Source organism: Pelecanus crispus, chromosome 1, assembly GCF_030463565.1.
Source record: "Pelecanus crispus isolate bPelCri1 chromosome 1, bPelCri1.pri, whole genome shotgun sequence".
NCBI lineage: Eukaryota > Metazoa > Chordata > Aves > Pelecaniformes > Pelecanidae > Pelecanus > Pelecanus crispus.
In genome coordinates, this window is record NC_134643.1 from 50,202,235 (window position 1) to 50,227,945 (window position 25,711).

The 25,711-nt window shown below is 39.8% G+C and overlaps 1 protein-coding gene across 16 annotated transcripts in view; it reads right to left on the minus strand.

The window, feature by feature from the left end:
• Window positions 1-19,573: 19,573 nt before the first annotated feature.
• The window catches only part of ATP2B1 (ATPase plasma membrane Ca2+ transporting 1), a 34,536-nt gene continuing 28,398 nt past the window's right edge, over window positions 19,574-25,711 (minus strand). For 11 of the 16 annotated variants that reach the window (XM_075727215.1, XM_075727177.1, XM_075727223.1 and 8 more), the window contains 2 exons: window positions 24,688-24,870; window positions 19,574-19,989 (listed from right to left, as the gene is read on the minus strand). In XM_075727215.1, coding sequence (XP_075583330.1) covers window positions 19,678-19,989; window positions 24,688-24,870 — 495 coding nt within the window. In that variant the 3' untranslated portion in view covers window positions 19,574-19,677. Of the gene's footprint in view, window positions 19,990-24,197; window positions 24,352-24,687; window positions 24,871-25,711 lie in introns of all 16 variants that reach the window. The other 5 variants (XM_075727233.1, XM_075727198.1, XM_075727162.1 and 2 more) reach the window with 3 other exon arrangements.

Sequence of the window (25,711 nt, forward strand, 5' to 3'; positions counted from 1 at the left end):
TATTTTTTCTTATTAGCATCCATAGATTTTATTTTCAGAATGATTTTAAGATTATTGTGACTCCTAATAATTTAATACAACTATGAGTTGGCATTGTCTTTTTAAGGTTGAGAATAACTGTTCTGTGATATACAAGTGCAATCTACTGTATTAAGTTGTTGTGCGCTGTGATGACAATGATAAATGGTGCATCAGAAAATATCTTCCAAGCGTCACGTTTCAGTAGGCTGTTGTTTCAGCAGCTGTGAAGTTTTTTTCTCGGGTGCTGAGTTAAGGTAGTATATGTCCAAACAGAAATCGTGTATACGGAGCAACACTTCGAGATTGTAACTCAAGGTTCATGCAGGCTGCGTAGTCGCTGTAGGAAAGGACCTTGTAAAAGTACGTGTAGAATTCAAGGACACATAGACAAACTTGGCACCCTTTGTGCATGTATGTTGCAATGCACACATAAATTACACTGATCACATATGATTTCATAATAATTGAGGTAATACAATGCATGTGCACAAGGGGCAGATGTAATATACTAGCCCACATAAAATTCTGTCATATCTAAAATGAGGACATTTAACTTAATATTACTTTAAAATAAATCTGAGAACCCCAACTTTACTTACGTGGGATCATATTGGGAGCAGCTGTGTTAGCAGCAGAGCTGTCCAGACCCCCAGAGAGGCCTCTGGCCCTCAGGCTGTTGGCAGACAGGGGACACAAGCAGGCGGTGGTGCGCCGTGGGCGCTAGAGGGGACTGTGAGATACGTTTTGTCTGCATGGTGTCGGTTATTCATCCACCTACATGCAGGAGAAGAATGTAGTCTCAGGGCACAAAGATTTAATTATAGGCTGTCGTGGAGTTGTAGAACCATTATACCTTATGCCCCCAGCATCTTTCCAACCTCTGATCCTACCTTCTTTTTCCTGTACATCAAAATGGTTATGAAAATAAATATTAAGCCTGTAAATTAGCTTGTGGAGTACGGTTGGTTTTTTGGTTTTGTTGAAATTTTCTTACCAAAATCCCACTAAAGTCTGTTTGCCAACAGCAGCAAGAAAACAGAAAAGAAAAGGATATCAAGTAGGTACATACGGATTTGAAATGCAAGGATGATTTGGAATACATATGATGTTACTTTTAGTCTAAGAAACATCCTGGAGTCCTGAGGGAATAGGCAGTTTGTAGCTGCTAAGCCATTCTCCATCATATCTGAAAAGTCATGGCAGTCAGGCGAAGTCCCCAGTGACTGGAGAAAATGGAATATCACACCCAGACCCTGGGAACTACTGAGCAGTCAGCCTCAGCTCTGTGCCTGGTAAGATCATGGAGCAGATCCTCCTGGAAATTATGTTGAAGCATATGGAAGACGCTTCAGTAACGAGTGGGGTCCCTCAAGGGTCTGTTTTGGGGCCAATACTATTTATTCTTCATTAATGACATAGTGGGATTGAGTGCACCTTCAGCAAGTCTGTGGGTGACACCAAGCTGAGTGGTGCAGTTGACATGCCTGAGGGACAGGATGCCATCCAGGGGACCTTGACAGGTTTGAGAAGTGGGCCCGTGCAAACCTCATGAAATTCAGTAAGGCCAAGTGCAAGGTCCTGCACCTGGCTTGGGGGCAATTGCCAGTACCGATACAGACTAGAGGATGAACAAACTGAGAGCAGCCCTGTGGAGAAGGACTTGGGAATACTGGTGGATGAAAAGCTGGACATGAGCCGGCAACGTGCGCTTGCAGCCCAGAAAGCCAACCGAATCCTGGGCTGCATCAAAAGCAGCGTGGCCAGCAGGTCGAGGGAGGTGATTCTGCCCCTCCACTCCGCTCTCATGACCCCACCTGGAGTACTGCGTCCAGCTCTGGAGTCCCCCAGTACGAGAAAGACAGGGACCTGTTGGAGCGGGTCCAGAGGAGGGCCACAGAAATGATCAGAGGGCAGTTGTAGCTGATACATATTTGAGATTTTTCCTTGTTTAGTGTATAGGTTGTATTTGTACTGAAGGATAAATAAGAGAACTTAAAGTGCCTGAAGGGAAACACGTAAAGGAAAACTGCATAATTTAAAATCAGCACTTTAAACGAAATAACTATCTGGATTAGAAGCTGAGTGATGATTACTCTGCCAAAGAACTTGTCTTAAAGTCATTAGAATTTGTATAATTCTAATGTGTGTTATCCAAAGGGGTTTTTCTGTTTGTTCCTTTAATTAGATGCTTTTGTATAAAAGATACATATCTTTCTAATGACTTCAGGGATTAAATTCCCTCATGTTTCTCCCTAAGTACCCAAACAGCACAGTAAATATACTAACATAGTAATATGCAGCTGAAGGGTACTACATGCAGCACTGCTGCTTGTAAACCTCTCCTAGTGTTACCTTCAATGTCCGATTATAACTCATACTCTCTATAATGTATGTGCGTTATTTGAATCTGAGAATGTTTGCAGCCACTGATTGTTTTCTGATAATGGGACTGGTTTGACTATGGAATTTTCTGGGATAATCCTATTATGGTGTTTTATAGCAGTGACTACCTGGCTGGATACCCACATGAAATTCCAAAGTTAAAGAACATCTTTCTCTTTCTTTTTTTTTTTTTGGTAATATTTTAATGGATGATCAATACCAGTAATGTTTGCTGTGTTGCCAGTAACATGGGTATGTTGTTAAATATATTTCTATTTCAATGCGCTTGCATCTAGCTTTTCTAAAAATAAGTAAAGCAGTTGTTTGCTAAATAGATATATGGTATGATGGCTCTTTGCCATTGTATACAATGCCTGAGAAACTCGCATTGCAAAATTCAATGTGTCGGAGTCAAGTTACTTTAGCAAACTGTTTGGTAATTTGTGTTTAAAATCGAGACTTATTCATGTGTCTTACCAGGTTCATGAAGGTTAGAACAAATTTGGAAGAATTTAGTCCAATGTAGCAAAGGTTAGAACAAATTTATTAATGCTTCAGCAGATGCTGTATAGAATGGTGTTTCTAGAATATCTTCCATTTAGTATTGCTTAAGAACAGCATCGTCTAGTATAATGTGGATATTAACTGCAAGAGTGAGTCAATGAAAACTGATGAACAGTGAACTGTTGTATGGAGATACCTAGCTTGGTGAAGTACCTGTTTAGGTATGTATCATAAGCAACACTTCACCTAAAGAATCTGGTCAGGTGAATGAACTAGGAACTGGAATAAACAGGACCAAGAGAAACTAAAATAAGAAATTTAACTAGAAAAATAAGCTCTTGATATTGGAGCTCACTTAATTTTAGAAAAAAATGTAGCTTTTATTGAAGTCCAAACTCTGTGAAACCAAATTCTGGCTTAGCTGAAAAATTTATGAATGAAAGGTGGCAGTAAACCTATTTGCTGGGTGTTAATGAGGAACTTGGTATTTGCACATAGCAGAATTCATATTAGTAGGTATTTTATAAGTTCATGTGGTTTGTTTTAAACCAGACTACATTAAAACTGAGGTGAGGTTTTCAACTATTGAACTGAAGATATATAGACTATAAGTCATGATAAAACCTTAATACATCATGCTTGACTCAGCTTTTCAAAAGGAAAACTACTATATGCATTAGCTTTAAACAGAAAATGTAGAGAAGCACCTGTTTTTACCACCTTCACTTACAATTGATCAGTGTATTTCAGGAACCCAAAAAGCTGTTAGAAGCACTCAGAAAAATACAGAAATTTTCCTTGGTACATAGATAGGCAAACAGGGTATGAGATAGAAACATGAACTGAAGGCTGTGTAATAATACAGAGTATATCAGTGAGGTTGGGTAGTTGATGATACACCAGTGAAGACCAAAGGCAAGTATGTGTTTTTTTTCTGTGCTTGAAGGAACAGAGCAGAAAGGGATGCGTAGGTGTTACTGTGAGGCTTTGGGGAACTAGTGGGATTGAATGAAAAATTACAAGATGAGCATATTATAGTAAAAATAATCAGGTACATTAATGTGCTTTTTATTCATAGATTGTGAAGTATTCTAGTTCTATTAGTTGTTCTACGGGTAGGAAGTTGCTTGCTTTCACATTTCTGTAGAAGCATACACGATGGTGAAGGCTATTGGAAGACTGCTGTTGAAAGTGTGCAGTCCAAAGAAACTAATTTTATGGGGGATTATAGTAAAATCAGAAACAGAATTAATGTCTGACTCCCAATTCTGATTTCAGGGCTCCAAGAAATTACTAGTGTGCCTCCAGAAAATACTTACACCCCAAAATTATGTAGAAATAAAATTGAGTTGTCAGAGTTGGTTTTTAAGTAAGGCCAGTTGCTAAAATTACCTATAAATGAGCATAACACAGTCCCACTTGGCTAATGACATTTTCTGTTCAATAGTTCTGATATTATTCCAGATTTGGCCAATGTTTTGTGTCATGTCTTGTTCAGATCCCATTTCTTATTGTACTTTATGTTACGTTAAGACAGAAGTAGTCTCTTCTGTCATCTTAGCGGGTTAAATTCACACCAGTAGTATTGTATTTGAGTATGTAGCTTTTTTTTCCCACTAGCTATTTGTTGGGGATTTTTTTTGTGGTATCATAGTCAGATGGAAGAACAAGGGAATGGTTGTTTCTGTGTTTCTTGCATTGCCTTGGATATGGCGGTTTACAGCAAGAGGTGTATAGGTATGTAGGCAGTACCTGGATTCACAGTGTGGTTTAGGCCTGAGTCAGAACTCAAGGGGTTTTTAAATACCTCTTGCTTATGCTGATAAATCCTAAATTTGGTTTAAGTGTCTCCTAGCTCAGGCCGAAGCTTAATGGGCAGTCCAGTATCAGTAAGGTGTGTCAAGGTTTGTGCACTGAGAGCATGTCTAAATACGCTAGTTTAAGACTAGCTCATTTCAGGTGCTTTTAAAATCAAGTTACTGTGTTAATTTTGAATTTTCTTGCATCCCTGTACTATATTTATACTTAGTTGTAGTACCAAAACAGACATAAATAAATCTAGTGGTTAGCTGCTGCCTAAAGGGGCATTATCACTCCTTTTCATATTGGCATTAGTGGTCATCTGACCTAGGAGTGAAGTGGTTTAGAAAGCTAAACCAACATGAATAGCAGTGTGGTGGTTGCTTATTCATTGTTGTTTTAGTGTTCTGTCAGTTTAGTGCATTGAATTCGTTCTTCTCAGGATCAGATCAATGGTAACTGGCACACATTAAGTGGCTGGAGCTTGCTGCTGCGTGTGGGACTGCTCCTTTTGGCAATATTTAGCCAATAGATTGTCTTAGAGAAGTTGTCAAACTACACCCTTGGACAAGTTATTTTCCTAGTTTCATCAGCATACAGCTCCTACCTCATGCTCAACCAATAACAACAACCATCATGATTCTTATGCTAATTTTTTTTTTCTGCTGCTGATGGGAGGGGAAAATGGAAATTACCTTACTTTCCATCTTTCATAAGCTTGCTTCTCTGCACTTTCCCAAGGAGGACTAGGGGAAAACACACACAAACATATCAAATATGAGTGAACAGTGAAGGTGCAACAGAAAAACTAAAGCAAGTTCTTGAAACCAATGACCGGAACTGCCAGGTACAAAGTACAAAAAATGATAACAAATGTTATTACAGAAACAAGTGAGAAAAACCAATATGCCACTATTATTGGAAAATAAGGAACCAATGGTGCCTGAACACCTTCAGCTACAAGCGGAGAAAGGGAGTACGTAGCTGTTAAAAAGTCACAAGAGGAGGTCAGCAGGCCAGTTGATCTTCTGGGTCCTCCACTATGACTTCCAGTTTAACAAATCTGTTTATAGTGGCAAAGGAGGGGGAACACGGTATCGAGAGAGATGGAGAAGGAAGCAGAAGAGTGCAGTCAGTGGAGCAGGGATGGTCTTCAACTGCACAGCCTGGTGCACATACCACATTTTATCTGTGGCATTAGTTTCTTCTGCTAAATGCTTGCTGAAGGCCAGGGTGACCCATCAGAGACTTCAGTTGCTTAGCACAGGGCTGTGCTATATGCATTTGTTTAGCAATGTCATAATGCTAGTCCCTCAGCTCCACACCACCCATGCATCCTCTAAAAAGGATCTTTGACTCCGTATCTCATGACTGGTCCAGAGATGACTTGGGCACTGAATTAGAAACATCATTGCTCTCTCCTCTGCTGCCCCTTTGTGGCATGTATCTAAGGACTGAACCACCAGTTTATTTTACCAGGGCTGAACTAGATTTTTGTTAGTACACTTAAAAGAACTAGGAGAACTTGATTCCACCCTTCCCTTAGGTTAATTTCCAGAGGGACAAGGGTAAGGCAAGGTGTTTCTGACCAGCTGTGGCAGCTGCTTCAGATCAGGATTGTTACAGGGAAGACTGGCTCACATGAGAGAGAGAGAGAACCTTACAGATTACATATTTGCCACTTCATAGGCAACCCTGAATCCTGATTTGATACCATTCATGACTGCTACACCAGAGCAGGGTAGGGACTTCTTTGTCTGGAGAGGGAAAGCCTGCATCTGTACTTTTTTTTTGTTGTTGTTTTGCTGTTGCAGCACTGGCTGCTTGGGCAGGAAGAGCTTTCCAGCATGACAGTTGGCAAACCCACAACATGACAAAGTACCACAGATGCTTCCTGCTGCTACCATTTAGATTTTCTCTTGAATATTACTTGTGTGGCTGGTGCACACAGAAAGATGAAGGGGATACTAGTAGTTTCAGACTCTCAAAAGTTTTATTATTAAATAAACTGTTCTGTTTGCGTCGAGTATAAGAGCTGCCACAATAAATGAGACAGCTAGACACTGGTCTGATTCAAAGAATAAGTGGTGTAGTTACCTCTTGTCAAATGCTGCTTATGAAATGATAAAAATCTAACCAATGGACCCTATTCCACTGATGAGGCATGCAACTATAGTGGGTGATTTTGGGGGTAGAAAGTCCAAACTGGAAATATCTTCCCCACTCCACGCCTTCTTTTTCTAAAGTCCCTTTCCTCTCCTGCAGAAAGGCTGTATACATGCCTAGCTGGATATGCGTCAGTTTGCTTTAAGACTTCGTGCAGGGGCGCTAATATTATGAAATTTTATGCTTATCAACATAATAGCTGATTTTGTTTCAGAGAGTGATGACTTTTGAATGGCTGAACAACCCATGTACTGTACAGTAGAGAAACAGAAGGTGGCATCTGCTTAATATCACAAAATGAAGCAGTGAAGAATGCCCCTAATTTTCTTGTTAAAACAAGTTTGTGAGAACACCACTCGGGCTCCCTGTAACATTCTATTGCATCACAAAACGTTACTTGTTGTTATAATTTTGCACACTTCTAATCGCAAGGCTGCTGCCTATGGACACACTACCCAGAATCTCCATCACAATGCAGTTGGCATTCTGCAGGGTGTTGTACAGTGGTAGGTAGCATACAGGTACTACGGAGCCTGGCCCCAGCTGTGGGGAGGGTCAGTAGGGCCTCACAGCAGACAAGATACACAGCACATCAGTATCACTGTAATCCCTGAGCGCTGCAGAAAAGAAAACAGAAGTCAAAGCACATTCCCTTTCAAAGTTAGAAGGCGTATCTGGGCACTGCAGCTTTTGCAGATGCAGTGGCAGGAATTGCACAGGAAGCGTGCTCTGATGGATTCTGCTCGTTCACAACTAACCCAGGCAGTTTTCCTTCAGTATGCTGTGAGGCTGCAACCTAACGAGTATTTTCACACCACACAATCTCTCCGACGGAGACAAAATATTAAATTCATGCTAAAATGATCACAAGGCAGCCTGTTACATATGATAGCACCTAACTTACTCTGTGCACTGCTTGCATTTTTTTTTCCCTAATTTTTACTTAGACACTGTTTGCTGGCTACTTTCACTCTAGTTTAAGAGAATTCAGCCTTAACTAGACTGAACAAACACAGCCTGCTGGTAGTATAAACAGCTTGTTCTTGCACCCATAGAACAGACAGGGTGTGCTTTGAATTTCCCAGTTGTTGTCAGAAAAAGGTCCTACATGCTTGCTACAAGAGCTGCTGCCTTCAAGATCACTCCTGCTGCAAGGAAGTTTTCCTGCCATAGTATTGAACATGATCATGAAACTTACTTCTTCATGAAAAGCATATGAACGCTTGCAGATAGGCACATTTTACTGTGACATACCACTTAATTATGTTACCCACGTTTAATTTTGGTATTTTAAATAAAAAGCACTAGATTTTCTTACATCAGTTTACTTAGAACACTCGGTATTCTAGACTTTTTACATTCCCTCCAACCTATCATCACTTAGGCAAAATCATACAATGATCCATAGTGGTTGTAAATTTCAGTATTCACATTCATGGCACAGGTCATAGTAGGTTCTCCTCCAAATCAAAACAAGAAGTAAAGATGACTGAAATGTTCAAGCAAAAGTATGACCAGAGAGAGGACATAGTTTGTAGCACCGCTGACATTAATGCCTTGAGCTGGAGGAGCCTGCTTTAAGATACATGCTTTTCAACTTGTATATTCATTCTTTTTGCTCCTCTCACTCCTATCCCATTATCCTGCTTTGCTTCCCTTGAATCTTTCAGCAACTTCCTCGCTGCTCATGCTTTTCTTTCCACTCCCCCATTTCAACTCCCACTTAACTTCCTTCATCCACAGTATTTTAGCTGTCGCCGCCTCCACCTTTAGTTAGTGGGGTGCGAGGAGCCACAGAGGGGAGCACCTTTCTGCTTGAGTTTTGCTGTTCAGGGAACAGCCCGTGCAGCCGATAGCATCCAACAAGCATAAGCTTACAGCAGCAGTTTACCCTCAAGCAGTTCCGGTGTGGCTCACCACACTGTCACAGAAGCTGTTGAAATGGCACAACTGAGGGGACGCTGCAGGAAGAGAGGAGCGGAGCAGAGGAGGTAACCCCAGCCAGCATCATGGACTATGGTCCTGCTGCGTGGAAGGCTTAGTTGCAACCCAATTGCATCCCCCTGCAACCAGGCAGAGCAGTTGGCTCAGAACAGGTAGCATTTTCAGAGAATTTTGCTGAACAAGGGGCAAGGCTGATATTTAACAGGTTGCAACTTGTCCATGCTTTCCACTGGGATAGCAAAAGAGATCCGCAGCACCAGGAGATCCTCCTTGACAAGCGTGAAAGTTTGTTCAAAAGCTTGGAGGTGGTAGAGTATCAGCAGCAACAAGCATTAACAAAAAAACAACACTTCCCCCTTGAATTCCGTTCTTTGAAATGGCTAAGCCCCTTTATTTCATAACATTACTCTTCCCCCCGCCAAGAGCAAACCTCTTGAGCTGTATAATTTTATTAGGGTGGTTAGTGGTTAAATGTATTTCTCCACGAAGTTTCCTCAAAGGCCTGATTTCTAAGTTACAGTACAACCATCAAGCCTTGCAAGACCGAAACAAGGCAAGAAAGCCACAGGAGCGCTAGTCTTGTTATTTGGCAATATCCCAGACGTAGTCAGTTTGGAAATAACTGTCTACGGCTTAACTGTTGAACTTGGATTGATTCTAAGTGCAACGTTTCAAACTGGGTTTATGATAGCATGCAGGAGCGTGTTTCAGCATTTCAGTCTTTTCGACAATGATTGTCAGCGATCAAGCACGACTTCAGAAAACAAACACTGAAGGGTCTATTGGTTATGCTGATTGCCTTCGGGGACAGTAATGAAGAAAGCGGATGTAAAGTGGTATTCTCAAGTGGTATTTTATCAGCTCGCACTCCTCATCCAGTGATCAAAAAGCCTGTAGCACTGCTTCATTCAAACATATAAAATGCTGATTGTGTTGATTGGTATCAAGCTGACACATGATCATTTAGTTGATATTCAGACTTGGACCGTTTGTGGCCCTTCTTCAAAAGAATGAATTCAGTGAGATTTAAAGCTGTAATAATTGCATTCAAGTATTGACATGCCTGCGGAATGGCTAGGGACCCTTGCTATCCCAAGCTCTTTAAAAATGGCAGTTCAGAATACTTTTAACCTCTTGCTGTAGAGTTTAGTATATCTTCTATTGAAACATTAATGCCTTTGAAATGAAACATGCTGCAATATACTGGCCCTACAGCAGAAAATTCAAATTATTTCTGCGCCTTTAAGGTAGAGCCCCAGAATGCAGCATATTAAGATTTAGTGGTGTAGGCACTCCCCCACATCTTCTAAACATACTTATTTTAAATATATTTTAGTTTCAGAAGCAATGTGTTATTTATAACAAAAAAAAAGGCTATGACAACTGTTTTGCAGAAATCCAGCTATTTTTTCAATAGTTAGAATGTCAAATTTCTATTTGAATCATCTCACATTACATTAACATTTGGTCAGCCAGCCAGCTAGTTTTACTATACAGCTTATACATGGAATATTTAACAGAAGCTTTTTCCTATTACATCTTTTTTAAGACCGGAATGGCAGTTTTGTAATGTCAGGCTTCCTACATTAACATTTAACGTTTTATATGCAATTATCTGAGAACCAGTAAAAGAAGACTCCAAATCTGATATAATACTAAGTTCTCCAAGTGTAACAAAGTATTTCTGTAACTCAAGGCAAAAGAGGGAGCATTTGTGTGTAACAGCAGAACTGATACTGCATTTAATTTAATTTCACTGATACTTTGCTCAATTAGATAAAAGCCTGTAACACCACCACTCTATGAACTGAGGTAAGGAGAAAAGTCAGCTTCTCAATTCCATTTAAATTATAGGCGTCTATGATTGAAAAAATGTTTTTCAGTGCTCTTTATTCTTGATCAGTTAGAACAATAATATAGATTCATTAACTTTATATGCCTGTAAGAGAACTTTCTTTTTCAGAAACTGATCTTAAACACAAACAGGAAAAAAACCCACTGTAGCTTTGAGAAAAAGGAGCAGGTTCTCGCAAGAGAGTCCTAAGTAGAGAGCAGGGCAGTGAAACCATACAAATCTGCCAATAAGTCAGCTTTTCATTTTCTTTAGAAATAGCTAAAATTTTTATTCTTTATACACCTGAAAGATTTGCAAGAGCCAGAGTGAGAAATCCTCTTCTTCCTTGATGAGCAGCTGCTTTCCACAGGTCTGCAGCAGAACTTTCTGGAGATCACGTTACAATCTGTGGGCTTTCCTATGAATTACAGACTGTTACTTTGAAGTGGCTAGGCATGCCTGGCTTGTACTATAAAACACAAATATTAGAAGGCATAAGCAAAGTTTAATACATACCCATTGACGACAGTTTAAAAATAGGATAACAGGATAATTCAGGTTGGAAGGGGCCTTGGGAAGTCACCTAATGCAAAACTCCTGCTCAAAGCAGCAGAATTTCATGAAGTTTCATTCAGATTATTTCATGAAACATCACTCCTTTAATGCCTGCAAAGACTGTGAATTTTCCTCACTAGTTATTTTCTGCTGAATAGTCCCCCATCTCCACAAAAGAGTAACTGAATAAGCTGTTATTTTGAACATTTGAATACTGTACAGTATCCCTCTTGACAGCTTAGAATATCTTCCCAGACAGCTGTCTGCAGAACTGCATTGCACTATGATGGGATAAGCTCAGGAAGCAGGAGAAGGAGCAGGGATTAGAAGCCACACAAAATCTATGCATTTCAGCACTGAACAGTAACAGCTAAGCTCTGTGTTATTTCTCCTGCAGGTTTCTCTCCTAACAGGAGATGAGAAAAGCTTGAGTCCAGTTTAAGCTTCACCAACCTTCACTAAGATTCACAGGGAGTTTAAAAAAAAAAAAAAAAGCCAAGGTATCTGAAGCTTCCTACAAGGAGCTTTTCATTCATGACCAGTAATTTAATTCCCGACTATCTCTGAAATTTAAAAATAGCACCACTGAAGTCTTCAAGATTAGATGTTAGCTTATGTTCAGCTCACTAGAGAACTGTAAAAATACTTAAGTAACATTATTTGCACGAAGCTTCATGGTACTTACGTTAGCCATAGGACAAACTTTTAATTCTTTTTATTCCATTTTCAACTTGTAAGGTGATCTGAGAAAGAGCTGCTAGAAGAAAGAAGAGAAAAATGCATGCTTCTATTTCCTAAAAGATGCCTCTACAAAGGAATGGGAACTGCAAGTTTTCTTTGATGCACATATGCTATCCCCTTTCTTCTGTACCTAATGGCCCCATCTTTCCAAAAAAGATCAAAGTCACTGGTGACATTTTAGAAAACCTGAGTCCCTCTCTTGCAAGAAGTCCTCTGGGATACCTAACAGGTCAGCAACCGTGGGATATCATCTTGCATGCAGTAACTTAAAGCCTGAAAGTTGTAGCATTTCAGATAAAAGCCAAGCAAGGTAGAGTTGCTTATACTTAATCATATCATTTTGGAAGTACTTTTTAAATGGTAGCATCTTTCAGTGCTGTCATCTAGAGCAACTCATAGGAGAGGTCCTTTGACAAGACATATGGAAAGAACTAGCTTTGAAAAATATATTTTTTAAGATAGAGGGACAGCTTGTTTCCCTGTTAGGAAAACAGCAGTATGAGTTTCATTTCAAAGTTTCGAAGCCCAAAAGAGCTATCACCAGAACTGCTTAGCTGGTTACTTAGCAAATCAGGATTCCAGAAGGCCCATTGTGTCTTTACAGAACATAGCTAAAGTTGATGCCATTTTAAGACATTAACTTTTGACTTTCCCAGTCAGTCATCATTCAAAAAGGTTTACCATAGCAGAAGTGATCCAAGCTCCGCTATCACAGTAAATGTTACAGCAGGCAAATATCAGCAAGCCCATTGGTCAGGTCAGTTTAAGAAAAGCAAAAGAGAAGTGTCAGTTCCTTTCTTGCTTTGGCTCAGGTTTGATCACTCCAGTGATGGATTTCTTTGTTGAATTCTATCTATGTGTACAAATAATATCCATGAGGCTAATGGGGAAACCCTGTAGAATTACACCTCCTGCTCAAGAGTTTCAGGGTCACAGAATGGCTGAGGTTGGCAGGAACCTCTGAAGATCACCTAGTTCAACCCCCTGCTCAAAGCAGGATCAGCTACAGCAGGTTGCTCAGGGCTGTGGCTAGCTGGGTTTTGAGCGTCTCCAAGGATGGAGACTCCATAACCTCCCTGGGAAACCTGGTCCAGCATTTGACCACCAGCACAGTAAAAAAAGTGTTTTCTTGTGTTCAGGCAGAATTTCACATGTTGTGACCTGTGCCTGTTGCCTCTTGTCCTGTCAGTAAGCACCACTGAGAAGGGTCTGGCTCCCTCCTTTGATTCCACCCATCACACATGCACAATTGTGGCAAATTAGACCTCTATACAGCTGAAGAGCTTAATGCTTGTTTTTGGGGTTGGGCAGTGGGGAGGAATAGGGGCTGTTAAGCAGGTGTTTGCTACCTGCGGCCAAGGGATCTGTGCAGCACAGCACAGCCTGCGCCTGCCCATGTTAATTGTGTTGTGGATCGATCAGCTCTCCATGTACATGGGTCTGAAGGTCAGGATCACTACACTTGTTCAAGTAAGCAGATGTTTTATTATATAGCTACCTTACATTGCCTTTGCATGTATTTTCCCTATTAAGTCCTCACAGGCCTTTTATGCATATTTTCAAAGCCCTGCCCTTAGGACTTTTCACTAGAAGTGGATCTTCAAGATATACCTGACAGAAGTCTACTGTAAGGCATAACACTTTTGAAGTTCCCTGCCCAAGGCTTAAATTTAAAAGTGTTCTCCTAATTCTCAGCACCTGTACATCTGCACACATGACCAAAGTCCCGCTATGTGTAGAGCTGAATCCTTGTCTGTATACCAAGGTGCTTTCATACAAGCAGGCACAGAGGTATGAACAAACATCAAGGGCTCAGCGAGGTAAGGGGCTTTTATGAACTACCTGGGAGAAACATTTGGTCTTGAATATTCATTCTCTACTGCTCATTCTTATGTTCATTCACTGTTCATGGTTAGTTCAAACCCTAATTCTTCAAGCCTTCACACCAATTAAAAAGTGGAAGGAGCACATGAAGGACCCTTCACTGGAAACACCAACAGCCACATTGCACAGCAGTTTTCCAGTCTGTTTACTGATTGTCAGTGAGATCTTGAAGTAGAAGGCAGAATAGAAGATCATAAGGCAGGGTAGATGGATGATGAAGGATACAAATCCACAATTGCACCTCTTACTCCATCTGTCCTTCACTGATTCCCTATGATAGTCCTTGGCAGACTGGAAGGGGGAAGAGGAGAAAGGGAGAAGACACCAAGTTTTAGGTCATGTCCATACTACTGCTAGATTTATTAGAACAGAGACTAGTGGATTTGTTAAAAGGAGAAAAAGCTAGGAATGACTCATCTTTTTGCAAATTAAAATACGATAGGAAGTACCTTTTGCAGGGTATTTTTTTATTTAAAAACACTAGTTTAATGGAGTGCTTTTTGGATGATGGTCCTCAATGAATTAGACTGTTACACTGATCAGAAAATTAATGACAAATACCTGGCAAGCGAGTAAAGACATACCTTCCCATCTTTAAAGGCAGTGTTCTCAGAAAGCAAATCCTATTGCTTCCTACCAAAAGATCAATTCCAAGAGCTCCCTATTTCATGTAGTCTATGCCTGACCCATGTATTCTTTGACAGGTCCTGTGTCAGGAGTTTTGCAGGTTCTCTCCTAAAATATATAGCACAAAACACTATGCAGTAGCTGCCAGCAGAGTATTCAAATTAAGCTCTGTATTTCCCCACAAACATCAGCCAAGTAGTGGCTTACCTTCAGGAGATCTTACCTTCAGGAGACCTAGCTTAGGTCATAACTGAAAATGCTTCAGAGCAACCAACTTGTGGAAGAGGGAAGATGTCAAGTTAAATCCTGTATTTGTAAAAATGAAATTGTCAAAGATAACAGATGTATCTTCTAAGGTTTATTTGTAGAGGTGTTTTTGTTTTTTCATTGTAGTACCTTAAATCAGAAGTTTTGGGAGGCTATTCACACAAAGTTTAGAAGCATTTGAACTGTACGCTCCAATTCTCTACAGGAGCCTCTGAAAGCTTTTAAGCAGGAAAAGCTGTTCACTTTGTGCCTTGGCAATTGTCATAGAGCAACGCCATGATTGTGCCTTTGCTAAGGAGGAAACCATAAAAAGTTTTCTGTATGATTGTACTTACGGTCTTCCAGCATACTTCAGCTTCATGCCCTGTAAGAGAGGCAGCCTAGGAAAGCAGATGAAGATGTTCAGAATACTGTTAGATACTACTAGTTTTGCAATGAATCAAAGGGATACAGAACGCATACTTGCATTTCAGTGAGCAACTGCTGCTTCATAGTTGGATTGACACTTGTCACTACACCAGAATTTGAAATGCCAGGTGATGTTCCAGTATTCCAGAAGGTACACTTCCATCAACCAAAAGCTATTAATTCCCAAAAATTCCCTTGATAGTCATTTTTCCAAACTTGAATTCCCACCGTCTTCCAGCAGGGGCAAGCCAAGGAACCCTTTTCAGCCTAACAATTTTATAGATTTTTAGAAAACTAGAATATGTCAGGTGTACGTAACAGTAGTAAAGAGTTACAGAGGAATTCACTAAATCCTGAGGATCAGATATGGCTGAAGCAAGCTACTGCCCATCTTCTGCAATGCTAGGCATCCTTATCTATCTTTTAAAGGAATACACCCAGAACATTAACAAGATCTGAAGCGGTAGTGAAGTCGTATGTGGACACAGAACAAAGTCCTCTGCCTGCTCCATACAGGGCAGGAGAAACCTGTTTGCTTCTTTGCAGCTGTTCATGTTTTGGACTTAAACTGTGTCAATCTTCTCCTTTTAAATATAATCTCCTATTAATGCTGCTGAGTTACTATGAAAGCATAAGAGCCACAACCAATTTCTTTCCCCTACTGAGGAACACTCCCTGCTTTGTCAGATTTGCAGTGTAAGCACCAACTCTAGCTTTATGCTTTGTAACTAGAACAGTGCTGCCACTGTCTAGTGAGCTACCTTTTTCATGCTGTCTTCTTTCACCTGTTTAAGCCCATCCCATAGTTTTCTAAGCAAATCCTCATCCTAGACCTCACTTTGAACAAAAAGGACAAGTAGTACCTGTAGGAGGCTTTTGGCTTAGGCACCATGTAAGTCATATCTCCTTGATGGATGCTGCAGTCTCTTGAAGAAGGTGGTTAGGTAGTTCTGTATACAGCCCAGGGGAGAAGATAAGCAGGAACAGCTCTAAGGCTCTTGATTGTGGCCCAGAATTTCTCATGACACGGCCCTGAATAAGCAGGCCAGTTCAGTCTGGAGATGCTGGACCCTCCAATGCTGGCCAGACTCATCCAACAAAGTTAAGGTATTTCAGTGAGGGCTTGAAATCTGTAAGATCAGAAGATATGCACTGCTTGGGGAGAGGGTGGAGGTGGAAAAAAGCAGGAGCTCTTTAGAACCAAGTATTTGCATCAGAAAAGCAGTACGAACATTAAGACATTCTACTTTAATTTATGCAAGGCTTAGTATGATCTGGATTCTTCTAGGGCTCTGCAGAGGCTGACACTACTGGCAGTAGTAACTGAACTTATCAGGCCTTTGGGATAACTTCCCAATACAGTCAGCCATACAAGAATTATATTTCCATGAATATCACATTTGCTTACTTTGAAACACATTGGAAAACTTCCTGTTATTCCAAGAAAGTCTCTTGAGTGTTAGCTCATATTTTTTGACTGCTTACACTTGCTACAGACCCCTGCATTTACCCATTGGTTTGGCATTAAGGCATTTGTTTCCATTATTCTCTCCAGACTACTCCATGATGCAGCATTTTCCTCTTCCTGTTAAGACCAATACAGACAAAAATGAGTCCTCTTATGTAACAATTTTCACTCCTCCCTCAAAACCAAGATTAGGTGTCCTAACATTTGTCTTATACACAAGTATAGTAGACATCCTAACCAGGATACTGAATTTAAGCCACTTCAAACAGTAGTCTGCAACTGCATTTATGTTAAAAACTACTATTGTTTGATTATAATACCATGTACATCATGACCTCTTGAAAGGGAGCGAGCTTAAAGTTGGAGCAAGAGGTATTTTATAGAATTGGCGTGCATTTCAGATTTAAATCAGTACTGTACTGACATTCAAGAATTTCAGTCCCCATACAGACTGAGATGAACAGCACTTTTATTTATTTCAGTTACAAGAAAGACAAGTAAACCTTACAACCAGAAAGGCAACGAAGGCCTCATGAGCTTAGTGATAACCATTTCATAATGTAGGCAACATGTTATGATTTCTTGAGATCACAAAGAAAGCATACCCCCCTTTTAAACAACTTTTCCTTATTTCTGTAAGGAAATTTCCTGTAAGAGCAGCACACTGATGTTAACAGAATCAAGAGGGAACACCGATGTACATTCACCCACCCACCCCCCCTCAAAAGGCTTAAGTGTAGACTTTATTCCAAAAAAGATAAAATGCAGTCATTCACGATCACAGCTAGAAGAGAGGGAAAAATTAAAGTCTGTTTTCAAATGAAGTCAAACTATGATGCGTTGATGAAGTCAAATGAAGATACTTTCTCACATGGCAGCATATTTCATGGGTAAAGAAATTCTCCTCATTTTAAGCCAGTGCTTATCTGACTTTTGTAGTAGGGACAAAACAGCTTACATAAAAACTGATCCCCCCACCAAGCACTCCAGATAAGAACTACGACGTAAGGGAAGTGCTAGAAACATGTGGGAGAAATTTTTATACAAAGTGTCAAGTGCAAGCCCCCTTGCCTAGAATTCAGTGTATTTACTTAAGTACAATAGAAAAGACTGAATTCAGGAGTGGTTGACAGTGGGATACAGTGCTACAGGTTGAACATTAGCCACTAAAAGATGAACCCAAGCATGCATGTATCCCACCACAAGGGAAAGATACGCTTGAGCTTCCTAACCTGCTCATTTCTGCAGTTTGCTCTAGTATTATCTCCTCCCTCATTACCAGCTTAATTCCTGCGCTCCCTTGAAGTTACCCCTTTAAGAATCTCCAAAATTCTGGATTATTTGGCAAAAAAATTCACTTGCTATTTTAAAGAACACAGAGCTGGAAAAAGAAAGGAGAAAAAAAAAAAAAGAGTTTACTACTCATCTCTTCAGCTGGTCTTCTAAGCAGTATTGGACCTAGAAAACATGAGGAAGTACCAGGTCAAGTATGGTTCCATCATCCTTCGCTGTTTGAACAATACAGTTGAGGCAGACCACAACTTCAGTCAACAGCCAGCAGGTCAGTTTTGGTGCAAAAGATATTAATCAGCTGAAAAATGTATTTTCACCTGTGCTATATGCCAGTTCTCAATTTCCCCTCACTTTAGTGCTCAGGGATACATTAATTACACAGTACTCACAGTAACTCTCGGAATTTCAGGCAGACCTATTCATTCCCAAGGAGTATCCTTTTGGCTCAGGTGAAGACTTTTGAGTACCTTAGCTTACATTCATTCTGGAAGCAGCCACCATGATTCCATTTACCCAAAGTACTATTTTTAGTGGGGCTGTTACCATCTTGAAATTGCAGTTTAAAGTTAACCAGTAATATAAAAGAGTACTTTTTAGTGTTTCCAGTGAAGGAGCTGAGAAAAAAAAATCTGTAAGAAACCATTGCTGCAATTTTATTTTAACAAAAGGGCAGATTTATTCATGTTTACAAACAAGTTTCAAAAACAAAAAGGAGAACATGTATGCTACCCACTAACAACCTTTCAAAATGCCAACAGCCCTCATGCTGCATGAAGGATTCTATAGATTAGAAAAAAATCACAGTTCCACTCACAGTTCACCAAGACAGCACTAAACTAACATGTTTAGACAAAAACAAAGGACTAAGATTCTGATGTATTTTGATTTAATCCATTTTGCCCGAGATAACAGAAATATTTCAAGCAAGTTCCATCACATATTGATGTCCTGCATTAAACAATCCTACTAAGTTCTGAACAAAAGTTATTCCGTAAGTTTCTCAAAATTTTTAAAAATTAAACAGTTGTTTCAAAACCATTAAGTAGTAAATGTATTTAAGAAACTAATTAGGACAGAGGCCATAACTTCATTAGAACACCACTGCTCATGTTTTTACAAAGCATTAGTGTTATCTATTTGGCTATTAGTATTAGCAATTTATCTACAATATTTAACAAGGTAAATTGCAGGCAAAATTTAGTACAGTTTCAATAGAAACACCCTTTTCCTGAAAATACAGCAGTATTTGAAGGACTAGTTTTTTTGTTGGTTTTTTTTTTTTTTCTCTGCATCATTTCTAAGGAAGCTTCCCATCTATGAACAGGAACAAAAAAAGTATCTACAAACCTTGTAAACAGATCTGTATCATTTATAAACATAAATAAACCAAATTATTAACAGCCAACAGCAGAAATTAAAGTATCAATTCAATGATCCAGGGCCTCCTTGCCCTTCCCAGCCTTCCCCTCAGAAAAGGATCATGATAAACTAAAGCTCTGCTAACACACTGTTCAGGACCATTCTTAAGTACAACGGATGATCCACAGGTCACTTATGCCGAGTTACTGTTTATCTGTCAGAGTTCATTATTACTCCCACCCCCAGAAAAGCACCCTCCAGTCTGGCAGAAAGCTTTTTTTTAAAAAAATAAATCTACATTCGTACAAGTGTGTCTTCTGTTGAAGTCCAAGACAAGAATATCATCTTGTCCATCGTAATGTGTGAAGAGACCCAGTTTCAATTTCTTTACAATGCAGCTAGTGTGTTAACATTCAGCTTACAATCAGAGTGATGTTTCCAAACTATGTAGCGGGCTCCCTGGGGATGAAGAGGTAGCAGACTTGTTCATGTCTGTTGTAAGGTGAATTCCACTGTCAACCGCATTGTTATTTTTATTGGGAGAGGGTGGGGGAGTAGAGTTGCGTTTTGTTGGAGCATCATCTTCAGCATCAGTATCATCAATAAGAGGAATATGAGGCTCAGAGTCTTCTATTCTAAACTCAGGATGCGTCATAAAATTGTGAATTGAACTTCGTGTCTCAGGTTTCTCTAGCCCCTCATACAAGGAGCTACGAAATGCATTCACCACTCGGATCTGTAAACAAAGAAAAAAAGGTTATTAAAATGCTGCAGATTTACTGGTAATGGCATGGTTCTTATGAGTTTGAATCCACAAACAGCTAGACATGAGTGAATCAAATTTGTATGTGATGCAGTGGAACTTGCAATAAACTGTAAAAAATGAAGAGCATTTCAGTAGAGCACTGCCAGTCTACACAGTAGGAATAAAGATTGTAAAAGTACTGCAAAAAGCTGAAGGGCCTAAAAATTCAGACATGGCACTAGAATTGTTCAATTATTTAACATGGGCTAAGCATTTTTCAGAAGTGAGGCCAACATTTATTTACTTATTCACAAATTAAATAAATCTCAGTGAGCGTTTTATTGAATACTTGGAGGAGGTGGGAAGGGGGGGAAGGAGGGGAGAGGCTGAAAATAAGTTAGAAGATAAAAGGGTTACTAATTCTCATGCTAGGAATTGTCAACTGACTATGAAAAAGCCAAGCAAGTGTAAGCCAATGTCACAATGACTGGACATTTACAAAGAGTCATGCAAAAAAGGATACCACTGTAACAGCTGTAAATATTCGAGTATATACCCATTTACCACACTAGACAAAGTTCCTTACTGAATAGTGCTTTGGAAACTTAAGACCAGAACTAGGAAATTGAATACTGTACTGCACAATTAAGTAGCCACAACAGGTTGTAACTTTGAAGAGACTATTCAAGTAGCACAAAGTATGAGAAAAGCGGGAGATCAGCCTTTGCTTCAGTCTTCAATTTACATTGAATTCATGGACACAATTCCCAGGCTGAGTATTATTTCAAGTCCTTTCATTGTTTAACTAACATTTTTCAAATCAGAAAGCTAAGTTTACAGAATTCATAAACAAACATTTCAGAGTGAAATTAGATAGAATAAAGTACAGCTTCATTTTGCAAATTGTGCATGTCCAGGTTGACTTGAATTTAAGCTTTCCAAGTTGTAATTTGAATGATGAAACCTCCTGCCTGCACACCCCTTCTCCTCCCATGCCCCACACTTTTCCCTGACCAATTACAGGAATTCAGGATTCATTCTTGAACTGATAAAACAAATCAGGTTAGGCAGAAGTCAGTGACCCCTTTGTCCAACACTTTGGTCAAGATAGTTTCCCCCTTCCGTTAGCTCCCTATTTAATTCTCAACATCTCTACTCTGAGTAAGTCTCCAGCAAAGCACAGTTTCAATCCCAAAGCTCCTCTGTTGTATAGTAAGCAGCAGAGCAACTCTGTAGTAAACAAGAACTTACTGTTACAAACACTAAGTCCAATTTTATTGCAACACTTTATTGTTGCATTTTAGCACATCCAAGACGTCTTGTCTCAAGCTGAGAAATACGTCATGACTAGTGCTTCCGTAGAGTTCCTTGATAGTAAAAATAAAGTGACTTCCAGGTGAAGGAATGAAGCTGGAAGGTCAAGCAGATCAAGAGCACAGACTTCAAAACAGCTAAGATACACCAAACAACCTCACTGTAAACACAGAGAAGGGCTCCCCAAAAGCAATGCATTATCAAATTTGTTACCACAAATCACTGCACATGATAAAGTCTTAGGTCCTGACTGTGTTCTTTGACCTCCAGAAATAGTGTTGTTCCCCCACCCTTATCCCCTCAGAGCACTTGCATGAAGAGTTTTACTCAAAAGCTATCATGTCCCCATTTTTATACTACAGGTACACGGCTGAGCCTCATTAACCATGGAAACCAAGAGGGGGGCACGCACGCAAGGGGAAGGACGTGACTACCTATAAAGCGAGAACAGGGAAAAGCGTGAATGTGCTTGAGAAGTAAAAGATTACAACAGCAGCTAGTACTTCACTGTTCATCACATGAAAAAATTGAGCACACCGTTAAGGAGTTGGCATGTTACATGAGCATTAAACAAGTCCAGCAAGCTGCATGAACTGTCGTGGCACTTACCAAGAAAATCAGCAGTGACAGTGCCAGACTGAAAGTTTGCAATGCCTTTATTTGGCATGTTGCATCCCACTGTGCCACTGATTTATGTGGCAAAATGAAATATGACTGCCTCGTGGGACTGGTTTTTCATTGCTTACAGATGGTACTTTAGAACATAAGCAGTAATGGAAAACAATTTTTGGCTTAACAGGACAGCTGTAATTATCATAGGAATATAAGCACACCCACAATAAAGACCTGATTCCCATGCAGAATGCATACCATAGAGGCTTGATTCCCATGCAGAATGCATACTAAACAAGTGGTCTAGACAATCCTATGAACCCAGGACCCTCAAAGATTCCAGCCATGAAGGCAGAAATCAGACTATCAGCATTTTTAGTTATACTTAAAAAGGGAAAAATCTAGTGTTTTGAAGGCTTTATTTTCAACTATTCAAGATAATTACACAAGAGAGGTAACTATAAATAAATTGCATAAGTGAGGAGCAAACAAGACAATTTGTTATGTATCATTTATACTGTCATCAGGCCTTCCTCATGTTAGTACCAGAATAGCAAGAAATGCAGTAAGCACTCCAAATCCTCCTAGCCAGATGGCTGCTTAAAAGTTGCAATCTCACTTCATAGGAACAGCTGAACTATTTTCCACCAAATAGCTCCAAAAGAGAGACACAATGAAACAACACATCTACTTTCCATTAACACATATTAGTTATCAAAAGTTGTTCTCCTTAAGGGTGTAGCAGAGGGCTGTACTACTTAGTGAGGATAAAAACTAGTCCTCTGCTATTGTAGCTCCATATCTGCATTGGTCATTTGATGTAATGAGATGCTGCAGTGCCCATTAGACTCTGCTCAAATGGCAGCATGGCATGAAGTTGCTCTCTAGAGAATTCTGAATGTCTAATTAATGTTCTTGAGTGTAGTTAGGGATACAGGTTACCAATTAGCATTTTAACTAGGAGATGCAATCCTGTGCATCCTTACTGTTAAATCTACTTTTCATTTAATGTTCTTGAGGCATGCGAATTTGTGAGCTGAACGTCTCAATACTACTGCAAGGTAGGGAAATTCCTGTCTCACCAATGGAGAACAAGTACAGAGGTAAATACTTGTGCAAGCTCACACAGGAGTTCTGGGCAAGCCAAAAAAAAAAAAAAATCAGAAGAGAACATTTAATTTAAGACAGCTCCTGAAATTAAGGGTCTTCATCCATCTGGCAATCTGAAAGTTTAAAAAGCACCGGGGGGAAAGACGCCCTCTCACAGTTATTTCAAAACCTAATTACTTAAACAGTCTCTAGGAAGTTAGAGAAGGAAGTTAAACATGTAATATATAATTAAGATGGAAAACTCTTTCAACAATAGATGTTAGCTATCAGTATTCAACTACAACTGTTATGCATCCTCAGGCTCCAGAGTTTAAGCCTACATACATGAGTAATTAAATCTCTAGCCTCTACAGAGAGGAAGGCTGAAACTGAAATGCCACTTAGAGCACAATATAAAGAGGGCAGAATTAAAGGTGAGACAAACTTTACTTTCACTGATGGCTTACGAACTGCTGCCAGAAGAACCTAGAGAGGAAAAAAACCCTTCAGATTTGAGTGAAAGTTTCACCATTCAATGCTTAAACCTTTTTTTCCTTTTTACATTAGCTAATTAAATGTTTCTTCTGACTTGTATGCATTTTAGAAGCCTTGTGTCGCCACCTGAATCCTGATGTTGAGAAAGTCGCGTTATTCAGTAAAAAAGGTCCAACAAAAGCAGAGATTCAGAAGTTCCTTATAGGCTATAAAGAAAATGCATTTAGTGCTCCGTGTTCTAACTACATTCATATTTTTAACATACCATTTGCTTTACCATCAGCTTGTTTACCTTAAGTATCATTTGTGCTGCAGTGCAAGACATCTATTTTTTTTTGACCTGGGTCCATGATTATACGGTTAATTCACTTATTCAATGTAAGTCACCCTAAGAGGCATATACTCGAAAATTTACAACAGTTGTCCCATTTTATCTTAAACATCCCTCTGTACATGAATGGATGAAGGCACAGGATGTGCAGGCTCACAGCTTTCACATTAAAGTCTTTTGTTGAAACTGTTCCACCTGTTCTCAGCCCTCTAAGAAAAAAAAGTCTTGAGGACTCCAATTGTGGAAGAGCTCTATAAAAGCCTGAACGATGATTTTAAGTACTAAGGAGAAAATGAGAAACGTTAGGTACGTGAATTAGGAAATGTTAATTTCATGCACTTTAGGAACACACACTCACACCCCACAGTAGTAGAAGCAGTAGTAGAGGAAAACACTACATGTGTAGGGGTAGAAATATTTGTTACATCATGGTGCTGGCTGGCGATGGAGGGTTGCCGCCTTAGAGCCCCCTGAATGGTACTTCCACTCTGGAAAGCATTCACTACATCCATCTGCAAGGAATCAGAGATTGTGACAGCTTGCTCAGCAAGAGAGAGAGAGAGAGAGAGAGAGAAAGAACAAGAAAAAGGACCATCCCATCTATAACACACAAAAAGTAAAGAAAAAAGGCACTTTTTTTTTTTTTAATAGAGCAGATACACAGGCAAGAGTTGAATTTAGAGCTGAAGAAAACAGAGGACCCTGAGAGATTACACATCCATCCATACCCCCTTTTGACAGTCTCAGTCACACCAGTTAGAACTGCCACCTTAGTCAAAGAACTGGAGAGGGAGAGGAGAGATTGCCCTCATAACACCCACTGCATCCTACCTTTTTCAAGACCATACCTGAGTTTGTATCCTGTTTAGGCCCCTAAACCACAAGATCTGACCACGACGTAATTCTCTCTCAGCATGATCGATCTCCTCTACATCTTCCGCGAGTTCTTCTTCAGGTATCTCTTCCTTTTGTGTTCCATGACCCGCTTCTTTAAGGAATTTCAGACGGCTGGTTGGAATTGTTGAAATCAACTAACAGTGAATGAAAAATATAAATCAGGATTCTTCTTTTTAAAAAAAAAAAGTGTAATACCAGACTTAAGGCTTAACATATTATCCTGCATACAAGTAGCAAAGTTGAAAAAACAAATTAGGTAAGTGGAATGAGTGCATCAATCTAGAGTGATCACTCCAGCTGAATAGCTGCAAAGCTGTGAATATCCTTACCACCTCAATTGAGGTGTGAAATTAAACTTGGACTACAAACGTAGAAAACAAAATATCCTTGCTAGGGACAAAGAAATCCACTTTAACTTGACTTGACTGTGCCAGGAAGGAGCAGTTCATAAGCTACAAGAGCCATTAATTCTGTAGATTGTGCTTGTATCTGGAGCTTTCAGAGCTCTATCAGTTTGATGAGCATGATGTGTTACTCAAGTGAGAACTACATAATTTAAAGTAGCCACAGTTAATTCATAAACACAGAACAGACATGCATTCGTTTGTGACCTGGAAAGTATCAATCCATTTGCAAGGTGAGTGATGTTTCCAAAACCCTTATCCCAAACTGTTACTTTGCTACTCGGTGTACACTAGTTCATCTATCTTAAACTAAACAAAAGCTACATATGGCTGTTCCAGCTTTCCTTTTCATCCCCACCTTCAGGGCTATTCTGGTGAACTATGTAGTTAAGGGGAGTCATCTTTTGATACGTCACATCTAGCAGATCCAGATCAGTTCCAAGACTGCTTTCCTTGATCATCACAAACCTAGAAGACTATTTCAGCAACTGCAGAGGAAAAAGACTGCTCCAAAAGCAAGATAAACAGCCCTTTATGCTGAAATTGCCACTACGAACGCTCCCAGATCACA